General features: G+C 46.4%; 1 protein-coding gene across 1 annotated transcript in view; it reads left to right on the top strand.

Annotated features, from left to right (window-relative positions):
• Positions 1-858: 858 nt before the first annotated feature.
• Positions 859-12,385, top strand: part of LOC133350028 (transforming growth factor-beta-induced protein ig-h3-like) — a 46,194-nt gene continuing 34,667 nt past the window's right edge. Inside the window, 5 exon segments of the mRNA XM_061563986.1 lie at positions 859-1,138; positions 1,140-1,168; positions 5,478-5,576; positions 9,465-9,529; positions 10,313-10,470. Coding sequence (XP_061419970.1) covers positions 1,019-1,138; positions 1,140-1,168; positions 5,478-5,576; positions 9,465-9,529; positions 10,313-10,470 — 471 coding nt within the window. The 5' untranslated portion in view covers positions 859-1,018.

Below are 12,385 nucleotides of genomic sequence, written 5' to 3'. Positions count from 1 at the left end.
CACCATCTGCCGAGGTTCTGCGATGCAATGGTCCATCTAGCGCCTCCGCATGAGCTAATTCCATTGCCATATCTGCCTGATGGAGAGACGTATGTATCTATATCACTGTTCATGAATATATTTGGGTGCAAGTTTTTCAGAGTTTGCTCATTAATGAAGATGATTAGTCAACTTACCATGTTAAACTCATTAAATAATTGTTCACCAGTTGAAATGCAATAATTGCTTGCAAATTTCATAACGTGAAATAGCAGGTGGTTTCATTTAGTTATTACCAAGAACGAACCATCAATGGGTGGCATTTTTTCCCCAAATTGCACGCGTGCTGCACGAAGTAATAACATAAAAATGCGTTTCTTTATTTATTCCACCCCTGACCTCCAAAAATGAAAGCGTATCTCTTATCGCCACACATCTGCAATGGAAAACGGCTGCACGCATGGTGTCAGATTTTACAGCCTGTGTAATTGCAGCTATGCAGCGCTGAAATTGCGCTCATTAAAAGGAGGGGTGGATGGTTGGGGAGAAAGTTCAAAACATTTCCTGGAGTCCGGAAAGAAACAAAAGTTGCGATGCCTTTGGGTGGAGCGAATGGGGTCTCTAATAGGATCCCAAATATTTTCCTAAAATTGACACACACACACACACACCATCCCACCCATGCTCTCTTTCCTACCCTACCCCCCAACTCACAATCTCACCCACTCCCTACTAACACCCTCCCCCTCCCCCGCCTCACCATACATCCCTGGAGAAACTTCAAAACCCCTTCCTCTCCTCTTCCAACGCTGCAAACAACGCCCCCCCCCCACCCCCCAACCTACTCACACCCCACCAACCCCCCTAACCAATCCCACCAGCGTTAACGCACACATAAAAGTGGAAGAGCCAGTGAGCCGTGCTGTTAATTTGGGTGAACGGGACCCAGGAGGCTCCAGCTACCACCACTTAGACTGAGGACAAAACGCATTGTTGTTGTTGTTGTTTTTATTCTTCCACTAGTTCAGTAACATTAACAATGGGGTATGCAAGCGCACTTCGGAGTGTGTCTGTGGCCCAGCTTGGCACCTTACTGCTGCATCTCCTGCTGCTGCTGCCCGACGGGGAAGCGAGCCCCTACTTCAACCGACTGCTTGCTACACAGCCGCATCCGAGGCAGGAGCGAGGGGTAAGTGCGACGAGCGAGTGAGGCTTTGGGCATGACCCGGGATCGTGGTGTTTTGCCACCTTTTTGGCACGAATAAATTTGACCGCCATGGGTCTTGCCACCCGTCCTAATTTTACTCCAGGATCGTCCTCTATTAGAGGTAGATGTTTTCTTGGAAAATCTGTAAATCTTCGCAGGACGTTAAAGGTCCAGGTTTTTTTCTCAGTTGCATAATAAAAATAGAAATATTTTAATACACCACCCAAGACAATGCACTTGCGTGTGGTTAGCCGCTATTCTGGTATTTAAGTATGTCCTGTTTTTTTATATATATATACCTCCGAAGGTGAAGAGAATGACCGTGCACAAGTATTATGCAGTCAGCTTCCATGGCAAATTGGATTCAATTTAGTCTATTATCGTATTTTTTTTCTTTTAAATTAAAATGTATTTTAAAAAATCCACTGAACAAATGCAAATGTAAAAGTCATTCGATAAATGTGTTTCGATTCATGAACAGTATAAATAAGTATATCATCTTCACGTTTTGTTGAATGCATTTCGGATATTTTAAGTTGAAATAAAGTTTTAAAAAATGTGATGGATTCCATCCAATTACACGCGGATAATTAGGAACACAGACTAAAACAATACATAACTCACTGTATACAATGCCAGTAGTGACCACCTCACGTGCTAGTGTCAGGCAAATGCCAGTTAAGCATAAATCATTTGTTTTAGAAAAATGGAAAATTCGCAGTGTTTCTCTATTTGTTGTGAAATCATGACTGATTTTCACGATGTAATTTGCTCTGGATAGCTTGATCTCGTGCCAGCCCGTTTCCCCAACATGACCTGGCACTATTCATTTAGTTCATTCTCTTTTCCCTGTTTCCTTCGGTGTGGTTCTGGAAAAATGCTTTGGAATTTCTCAGCTTACTTGGAGCCCAGTTGGTTAGCGGGCTATGGGGAAGTGGTCGATTGGGTTAAAATGGAAAATGTCATAATACTTGGTCACATTATTGGAGTGTATTTCATCTGGGTCACCATAATAAATTAACCGTGCACTTTGATGGATCTCATTGCCCTGCTGCCTGAAGAGCTTGCCAGCGCTGATGCCATTATTTAATTTCCTCACTGCCTTGATTTTACTTATTTGTTTTGTTGCCATTTCCTCAAGTGTTATTCCAACTGTGCTATCAGGATCATGCTGGGTGACAAACTGGCCACGTCGAAATCCTCACGGAGCATTCCATCACGCCCGTATGTTAAAGTAAAGGCTCATTGAAGCAGATGTCACGAAACAGTTTCTCAGATCCCCTCTAGACCCTGTTATACAAACACTAAAGGGCGCATTTTACCACTTAACCTGCTACAGAGAAATGTCCATCGCCTGGCAGTCAAAGCAACATTTTTCTTAACTCAAACCAAGTGGGAAAAAAACACAAATTATAAAGTGATGGGGGATTTTTTGTTGTTGTGCAGTCATTGGTGACGTGACTGAGACCATCACCTCGCTAGCCTTGAGAACCCAGTTGAAACAAGCGCAAGCGAGACCCGGATTCAAACCCAAGGTCTCATCGGTGCCAGATCAGTGCTCTGATCCCAGGGTCACTCAGCCACCACTTGCTCCCATATCATCTGCATTGCTTTAAGTTGGCCCTTTGTATTGGTGCTTTTTTATGTCTCTTGTCCCGGTGTGTATATTTCATCATCAGTTATTCATGAATCAAGCCAATCCATTTGTTTTTGAGTGCAGATACAACATCTAACATGCTCGTTTTTGTTTTCCAACTAGCAGCCCGCACCTCCTTTGGACTTGTTTGATGAGAGGCATTCAATGAAAAAAATACTTTAAAAAATAAATAGAAACATACGTACTCTTAGTTTTTTTTCGGTAAAGTCACGTGGGTAAAAAAATTAAATTAAAATTTATAAAAGTAAAATAAAAATCACGACGTTTCGGAGGCAACACAAGCTTCCGTCTTCAGGTGGAACCGTCACAGCACGATTGCTGTATTACTTGATACAGCAATCTCCGAAACGTCGTGATTTTTATTTTACTTTTATTAATTTGAATTTTATTTTTTACCTACGTGACTTTACCGGAAAAACCTAAGAGTATGAATCTTTGCAGTCACGAAAGCTTCAAATCTAGAAAGAAAAAAAAATAAACATACGTGTTTTTTTATTATCTAAACTGCATTATATATAACTTGCAAATACTATAATAAAAGGCTTCAAAATTAGCCATGCTGTAGATGAGTGAAACTCTTAATTTTTTCAGCTTAAAACGTTTTAAACTACTCCTGGCATATATATACACAGGATACGTATATATTACTGCATATGTTATATAGAGAGTGTACATCTTCGTATACAAATACTAAATATGTACATATATTCATACAGATAATCATTGAAAGGAAACCCCATAAAAACTACATTACGCAATTAATGTTTGACTGGCAACAAACGGTCAACATATTACGAGGTCTGTTACATTAATCAACTGAAGGGTCACAGTTTTGAGTTCATTAATTAATCGGACGGCTCGTGCTATCTTAGCGAAAACGATGCTTTCAAAATGTTAATTTAAGGTTATTTTTATGGGGAGTGATTTACGAGAGCATCTGGAATTGTTATGGGCCCACAACCAAGGGGGCTTTGAAAATGTCTCCAGCTTCAAGTTCTCCCGTTCACGTTTAATCGCCTTATGCAATCGCACCCACAAGCCAAAGATCCCCCGTAAAGCCTCCACCGACTGTCGGAGCAAGTGCTGCTCGCTAGCATACGTGAAAGTCCGCACGGCACAGGCGGTGTCCACGTGCCTTTGTGTTCCCCTGTACGGATGGTTACGCACCGCGGCCGGGTGCTCATTTAAGGTTGAGTCGGCCTAGGGGAGGCCCAGGACCGGTCGCGAAGATTCACCACTGTTATTGGCCATGGGCGGGAATCAAACTCGCGTTGACGGGTCCGTAGTGCCGTGTGCTAACCACCGCAGTAGCGTTCCCCACAATTCCATCAGCACACGTGTACACACACACACCAAGTTTCCATTGTGGGATTTCAGTTTTGGCTCTGAGAATTTAGAGCTCAAATATGAAAACTATTCAAGGTTTCCTCGGTTAGGGTTATTATGGTCACATTCCCTATGGAAAATAAACTTCCAAGGTTCTGACTTTTAAAGTAAAAAAAAAAACCTTCCAATGACATTTGTGGAAAAGCGTTTTGCATTCCTGACAAACCCTGAAGCAACTCTTTTTTTATTTGGCTGACAAGGTGATGTACAGCTGTGAGACATGCACTGGAACGTAAGGTTGGTGGGTCACGCCAAGCTGGAGCCATTACAATTAAACTCCTCTCATATGCACATCGCAACTCTTATTATCCGCAACTATCGCCGTTTTATTTTCGTCCCCATCCTGCATATCCCCAAAACGGATTCCCATTAACATCACTGACAATATGATCCGCAGTGTTAGTTCCCCCTGCATAACTGATGGGTTCTGTGGTGTGGGCATTAGAAACCCACCTTCATGGCAATGAGGTGCCTTCACAAGGCAGTACAGCAAGCAGGCGATCGATTGTATTCTCCTCTCGTGTGTGGGTTTGTCTCCAGGGATTCCAGATTATTTCCACGTACAACAAAATGACTCAACTAAAATACAAAAAAAAATTACTCCTAAAGAAGTCTTGATACTCAGTGAGCATAGCCTTTGCAGACTTTTTGGGGCAAGTGCTGTTAACGAGCACCTATGAAGGCCGGCACGGCACACGAGGGTGTGGGAGGCCAACAACACACCCGGACGCATTTGTCTCCCCAGTAGCGATGTTTACACATTGCACCAGGTACTCATTTGAGGCTGAGTCGACCTAAGGGAGGCCCAGGACCGGTTCAGATAATCGTGACTGGTGTTGGCCGTGAGCGGAAATCGTTATGTGTCGCTAGGTACAATGATGTACATACATCACTATTGGCTGTTAATAATGTCTATATTCTGGGGGAGTAGTGACACAGCCGTTAGCAGACTGCACTCTAAAATGAATGGCCACCCACGTTTCAATCCCCGGCCGCGACTAACGTCAAGGGGCGAGTCACCTCTCTAAACCCGCGCTCTGGGCACTCCTCCGCCTACCTAAAGCCACGCGTGCCCAGCGCGGTGAAGTATGGTCAGGCAACCCCCTTGACTGACCACGGCGTGGGAAAGAAAGGCCTTCATTCAGCGGTGGATTAACGACGGGGTGCATAAATATAATTTTGACAGCTTGGAAAGTTCCCGTCCTTGAGGTTGGAGGCCATCCGGCCCATCTGCGTGCGTCCCCACAGGGCCAACACGTGTGCCGTGCAGCAGATTGACGGCACGAGCAAGCGCTACTTCTCTTCGTGCAAGTCCTGGTATCAGAAGAAGATCTGCGGCAAGCCGACGTAAGGAGGGCTGGGAAGGCGGTCGGTTTGGGGAGGGAGAAATTCACATGACACGGACAGCTTACGCATGTGTGTGCACATCCCACGTAGTTGTATACTGTGTTTGCTTAATGACTGGTTTATTAACAAAAATGAAATGAATGAAGCAAAGAAATGGGCTGCATTGGCAGTCGTACGAAAACTTGAATAAAACAAATCAGCTTATTCTTCATTAACACTGCCTTATATTTAATCAGTGCTATATGTGCACACATTTGTTGGTGGCATCAACAGCTATTGTAATCTTAATATGTATTGTTGAGTGTATACGTTTTTTTGCTACTCAAAGTATATTCACGGAAAATGTGCTTCGATATCGATGAAGCATTCATCAAGTCAACTTTATTTTAATTGACCAGACTTTCTCATGGCCCCACGACCGAGTAAAATGAGATTATACAATTCTAAATCGATCAATTTCTTTGCCCGTGTCTCTCCGCTCCGAAGAATGGCTGTTGCCAAAAAAGGCCACCCAACCCGTATGATGTTATATATATATGAGAGTTCTAAACAAATGCGTCGCATTGTTGTTGAATTGAATTTTTTTTATATGCAACTCACATGCTAACAGGATTGCACTGAGCCACTGGGTAACTGGGCATTTATTCAGTGAGCTAGTTCTGGACTTGGGTCATCCTAAAATTGGCCAAACTTAAATGTCAACCGCCAGTTATTTATATTTGGCTAAGCCTGCTATGGCCAAACTCCAAGTCTGGCTTATGGAGCGAATGCCTGCTTGCCTGATTTCCCAGTCAAAAACCCTGGCCGTTAATTCATGCCACTGCTTAACCTTTCAAAAGTTATCAGGATTTACACGCTACTGAAGAAAAAGCCAGCAGCAGCAACATAGAAATAACTATAGCACTGACCACAAAAGTTAACATCTTCAACAACAGGAGCACGACTGAATTTCTCCAAAAGTATTTTCTGTGACTCCCCAACCCCCCCCCCCCAACTCTCTGCACCCTATCACATCCACCCCGCTGGAGTGGGGGGGGGGGGTGAGAGAGAAATGTTTTCCAGAGCTCAGCTCCAGATGAAATTAAGGACGATAATGACACGTGTCGCGTGGATCTCTGCAACAGTGGCTGGTGGTGGTGGCGACTGGAAGCTATCTGCACTCGCCATTTCGAACTAAGACACGTATTTCTGAAACGTGTAATTATTAAAATCAATCATTCCTTGGCATTGTCAGCTCGTGACTTGACCTGGCTTTCCCTGAAGGATTGGAGTTGCTGAATGTTTTATACACACACATATATCATCAATGTGTTATGGGAAGGGGGTGGAGGGGTTGTAATGTGGGTGGAGGTGCAATGGTTAGCACGCTGCACTGACAACCCAGCAACCAAGGTTTGAATCTTGGCCATGGTTAACATCAATGGCAAATGATAGGTGAATCGGGCATGTGCTCCCCACATCACCAGCCTGCACTGAGCAGCGTGGCTCAACTTATGAGGCATGAGGGAGGAATTCATCTATCAGTGGATGACAAAAGACTGTGAATGATCACTATTATTATTAATGATGTCAATGTGTACAACATTGCCTACATTTTTTTGGCCAGCGCCGTAACAAAGACATTGAATTCCACGCGTTACAATACAATTCTAAAGTGTCACATGTTAATTTATTCGCAATATTTTGTTATACAGCGCCCTGGGATGCTCCACATGAAGAGCGCTATACACACACACGCAGAATATATTGCATTGTACACAGGGCCGGATTCAGATTTTGTAGACACCCCTAGGCTCCAGGTACTGTGAGGCCCCCCAGTAATATTTTCAAACAGGAAAACAAAGTTATAGAAGAAAAAATCGTTTTACAAGGCGAACAACAAATAAAATTCGGCATTCACAAATTAAATAACTTTCCACTTCATCTCTGGAGGCCCCGTCAAGCTGTCGGGAGGCCCCTGGGTTGCAACCCCTAAAGTCCCCGTGCCTTAATCCGGCCCTGATTGTACACCTGGGTTGCCCCGTACGATTTGGCCATCACACACAACGCGCATCGCGACTCGCACCGAGACGAAACCAGCCGGTTGAGAACCCAGCGCCTCTGAACCGTGATGGCCAGGACCCGAATACTGCCCCCAGGGACGGTTTGACGGACGGGTTATCCTCCGTGATGGGCAGTATCGCGTCTGACCATCACGGTTCGCAGGTCTACCAGGTTTCTAGCCTCCCCAAACCCAGAGCTGAGAAGAAGCCTTGACGCGCGCCGCCTGGGGGGGGGGGGGGGGGGGGGGCGAGTGGGACTGGGAAGGGCTCTGGGGACGGACATGCGGCAGCAGCAGCAGCAGAGCGGAGAGCAAATTAAATGGTAACATGTGGCCCGCGTCTAGACATCAAAGGCACGCGCCGCGTAGGGGAGAACCGCCTTGACGATTTTCTCTGCACCCGGGGCACAGGGCGGATTGCAATCCACCGTTACCATGCCGACTGCATAAATGTAAGGCTATGTAAAGCTCGGGGGGGGGGGGGGGGGTAGGAATCTTATTATTATTCTAATCGTTATAGTTCGACATATTTTCGTACGAACCGAGCAAACAAGATGAGACCGACCCTCGTGTCCCATCTCTGGGCCCCCCCGCCCCCCGCGTCGTTCTGGTGGTGGGGGGTGGGGGGGTTCCATCGGCATGAGCGGCGGGTGATATTTTATGATTTTTACCGAGTGATATTTTATGATATTTTATCGCGTAATATTTTATGATCTTTTATCGCGTGATGCTTTATCGAGTGAAATGGTTTTCCCCCTTCGAGATTACACAGCTTGAAATGAAATTCCACCGATGATCGTGAACATACGGCATGTTATGCTTTTTAATAATTGCGCCGAGCATTGAGGACACGTTAAGTGCACAATGTTACAATTTTAACGTATAATGAGATGTGTTTTTTGTGTGCGGTGCTTAATTTTCTGCACGCCGCACACCACATCCGATATACCCCTCGCTATAACTGTGGTTATGGTCGCGTGTCTTCTCCTGTCTACCAGCGAGCATGGACACTATTAATTCATAAATTAAGGTGGTTTATGATGTTAAAGTATCCTTCTGTGATCATTTGTAATGTATTGATATTTCTTTCAACCAAAAAAAGTCATGTCTGGCCAGCTACAATTCATCAAAATGTCACAGGGGCTTTGTCTTGAGAATTGCGAGCTTAGAGTGATATTGTATTTTTGTTCAGCAGGCATGCTGCCGATATAGGCAACAAATAAATGTGTTAATACAAATGACGAGTTTTCGGTTTGAACACAAATATATGGCAAAACGAAATGCTGTACCATAAAAAAACATCTTAAAACCCAGCTCAAGTAATTGCTTCCACCATCAACAAACGTGCTGTAACGAGCATATTCATTTCGCTGCGCATTCATCCTCGCTACAGTCAGCAGGGGTGAGTGTTTTCCTTCTTCATAAGCTAAAGGAACAAACCCTGCTATTTTTTTTACTCAATAAGTGCATTTAGCAGTCTTGCCACTACAAGGAGCTAGAGTATCTCTCACTGCACAGCCTATGATCGAGTAGGGATAGCTTGGCTGGCATGGGGCCCCTGATGCAAGGGATGAAATGGGGATATGGGGGGGCGGGGGCTCGATCCAATTTCCCCCTCTCTTCATAGCCCAGCTTCTGTGCCCCTCCGCCCCGTGGACCGCAGTTGCACCGCCTTCACACTCGTCAGCTAAGCCAACTAGCAACATACTTTGCACGGAACTTTATTCTTATCTTTAATTTTACCAACAAATAATGTAACGTCCCCTTGGCATTGGTGCACGTTGTATTTGTTTTGTCGAGGCATATTTTTTTTTATCAAAGCTGGATTGTCAATGTTTTGTTCATAGAACTGTGAACTATGAATGCTGCCCTGGATTCATTTCGATTGAGGGAGAGAAAGGATGCCCTGCAAGTGAGTTGAACGAGCTGCACCGCCCTTCACGAACATTGGGTTCTAACTGTGCGGCTGCCGTTTCACAAGCTACGTGTGCCTCTTGTATACAGCTGGGAGAACAGCGTGTTTAAAAGGGCCTTTGGAAGAACTTATAAACACTTAAGACATAAAAACGCTATACGAGGCTTCAATGAATTGACGGGGTCTGCTTTGGCAACATTGGACTTTTGTGCAAATATAAAAAAACAACCATGCACACAACTATTCTATTTACTTGAAACCATGGAGCAGTGGATTAGCATAGTTTGGGAATTGGATGCCTGTAATATAGCACGTTTGTGCTAACGATTGTTGGATCTCGTATGTTTCAGACTCTTAATCCCACAGCGCCCCATAGGTGACCAGGAGATGGCAGTACAACAATTGGTCCATTCATTCCCTCTGCAAGGACCTTTTGAGTGATATTGCCACGTGCCGCATGGATTTTTTCCTGCGAGGACTACGGTTTCATCCCACATGGCAAAGGCGCTCTTTAAAATAACACCAAATTATTCAACCAAGACAGCGGCGTTGGGCATGCCGGCACCGTACGTTGCCGTCATGGCACCGCACGGAGCCATGCTGGCATCGTATGGTACCATGCGAGCATCATGGCACAGCACGATGGTATCGCATCGTGCCATAATGGCAACGTACGGTCCCATGGTGGGATCGTACGGAAGCCAATTCTGACACGCGTACAATTTTGCTTGATCTTGACCTGCACTCATCTTTGTGCGCGTGTGCCTCGCGCGTTGCCAGTCGCGCCGCTGTCCAACGTGTTCAGCACGCTGGAGACTGTGGACGCCACCGCGACGCAGGAATACTCCCAGCGCGCCGAGCTACGCGGCGAGCTGGACGGGCACGCAACCGTCACCTACTTCGCCCCGCAGAACGAGGGGTGGACGGAGCTTCCCACGGTGAGCGAGCCCCACGACAAGCGCCACCAGCACCGCCGCCACCGCCACCGACACGCAAAAGACAAAGATCCCCCCCGGTATAGCCTTAACAGGCTGTTGGGTCAAGTGCTGTTAGCGAGCACCCTATGAAGGGCGGAACGGTACACGAGGGGGGTGGGTGGCCTAGCACGATGTTTACACACCGCACCAGGTACTCGCTTGCGGCTGAGTCGACCTAGGGGAGGCTCAGGACCGATTCAGATGATCGTCACCAGTGTTGGTGGCCGTGAGTGGGAATCGAACTCGGGTCGCCAGGTTGAGTAGCGCAGCAAGCTACCCGCTCCCCCACCGCTCCCCACCATACAGCACTTCCCGGTTTTATCCCACATGGCAAAGGCGCTCTTGAAAATAACACCAAATTATTCAACCAAGACAGCGGCTATGGGCATGCCGGCACCGTACGTTGCTTGCCCCACCCCATCCTGCCCGATCCTGCTTCTTTCTGGAGCCCAATCCACAGGGTATGGCACTCATGGCCGTGGCATTGTAGCCAGGTTATAAGTGGGAGCTATCAGCTGTAACAAGTTCAAGTTCATGTATTAGGTATAGCCCTGTGAGCCATTCGGCTCTTGAATCGGGTGCAACCGCAACAAACAAAATACAAAAACATGAACAAAAAACATCTTAAAGTGAATATGTGACTAAGTGCAAACAGAAAATCCAAGAAAAGACAGCAAAATATTGCAGAAAAAACACAAATGTGTCACATACGATGTGGCGATAATAACAATGAGTAATAACAGTAATTACGGGGGTGGAGCGTAATTAGCACACGGGATTTGCAACCCACAGGTCGCTCCATCGATCTCCCACCGTGGCAGTTGAAGCAATGGGCACGTTTCTTAAATGCCCAAGTCTCTGTACACCCAGCAATGTAAATGCGTACGAAGGCACAACGCTCAAAGCCTCACACGGATAGATTAGATTGCTGTCCAGAAGTTACCCGAGTCAGCTTGAACACTAAGCCCACAACACCCCCGAATTAACGAGACGCAAACTCTGCTCAGCTTCCAAGAGTTGACACGATGGGGGCACAGTCGAGGTTATTTGGTAGTCGGTGTGTAACCCCCTTTGGAGTGCATCGCAACTCGCAATAATGAGATTCCAAGATCAAATCCCAGCCAGGGGTCAACTCGGCCCACCTGCCATGGCATTTCCCCTGTTAATTCATTTCCAATCAGTTCTCAGTATCCTGGGATTTGCATGTCACCGTGCGTGATTAATGGGAAACATTCGTTTTCAATTATCCGAGTGGGAACATTGCTCCTTGGTGCGGGGTATTGTGAGCTGCCAGGCCATCTGCGTGTGTACTGCATGTGGCCGTGGTCTCTCTCTCTCTGCGTGTGGGTGCGCGTGCGTGCGCGTGCGTGTGCGTGCGTGCGTGTGCGTGCGTGCGTGCGTGTGCGTGCGTGCGCGTGCGTGCGTAACGGTGTCTCGCTCCCCAACGAACCTCCCGGAGCGTGAGACCTCGTTGAATGTGGAGGAGTGCATCAAGTCACGGGGGTGGTGGGTGGGTGGGTGGCATGACACAGACAAATTTAAACAAACGCTGAACAGGAATTAGTGACGGTTTCATCTGCGTTTGACGACCACGTATTCTGCTCGAACTCTCATCGCGACGCCCACAACTAAATTGTCGTAAATTTTGCGTGAATATTTTTTGCGATTTGACTATAAGGAATTTCACAAAGGGGGCTCATCTTTCAGGAGGAGGCGAGGGGGGGTATCAGCCCCCTTCAGCCGCTCCCCTCCTTCCTCTCCAATGCTTCTGGGCTGTCAGTCTCTCACCTGCTCTGACTCTCTCACACTCACCTATCCCGAAAGACAAACATCCCCCGAGTAGCCCTTAAGAGACTGTTGGGGCAAATGCTGTTAA

This window comes from Lethenteron reissneri, chromosome 32, assembly GCF_015708825.2.
Source record: "Lethenteron reissneri isolate LAM-NWPU_2019-01 chromosome 32, ASM1570882v1, whole genome shotgun sequence".
In the NCBI taxonomy this organism is placed as follows: domain Eukaryota; kingdom Metazoa; phylum Chordata; class Hyperoartia; order Petromyzontiformes; family Petromyzontidae; genus Lethenteron; species Lethenteron reissneri.
Note: the sequence above shows the minus strand (reverse complement) of the source record. Positions and strands in the feature narration are given on the sequence as shown.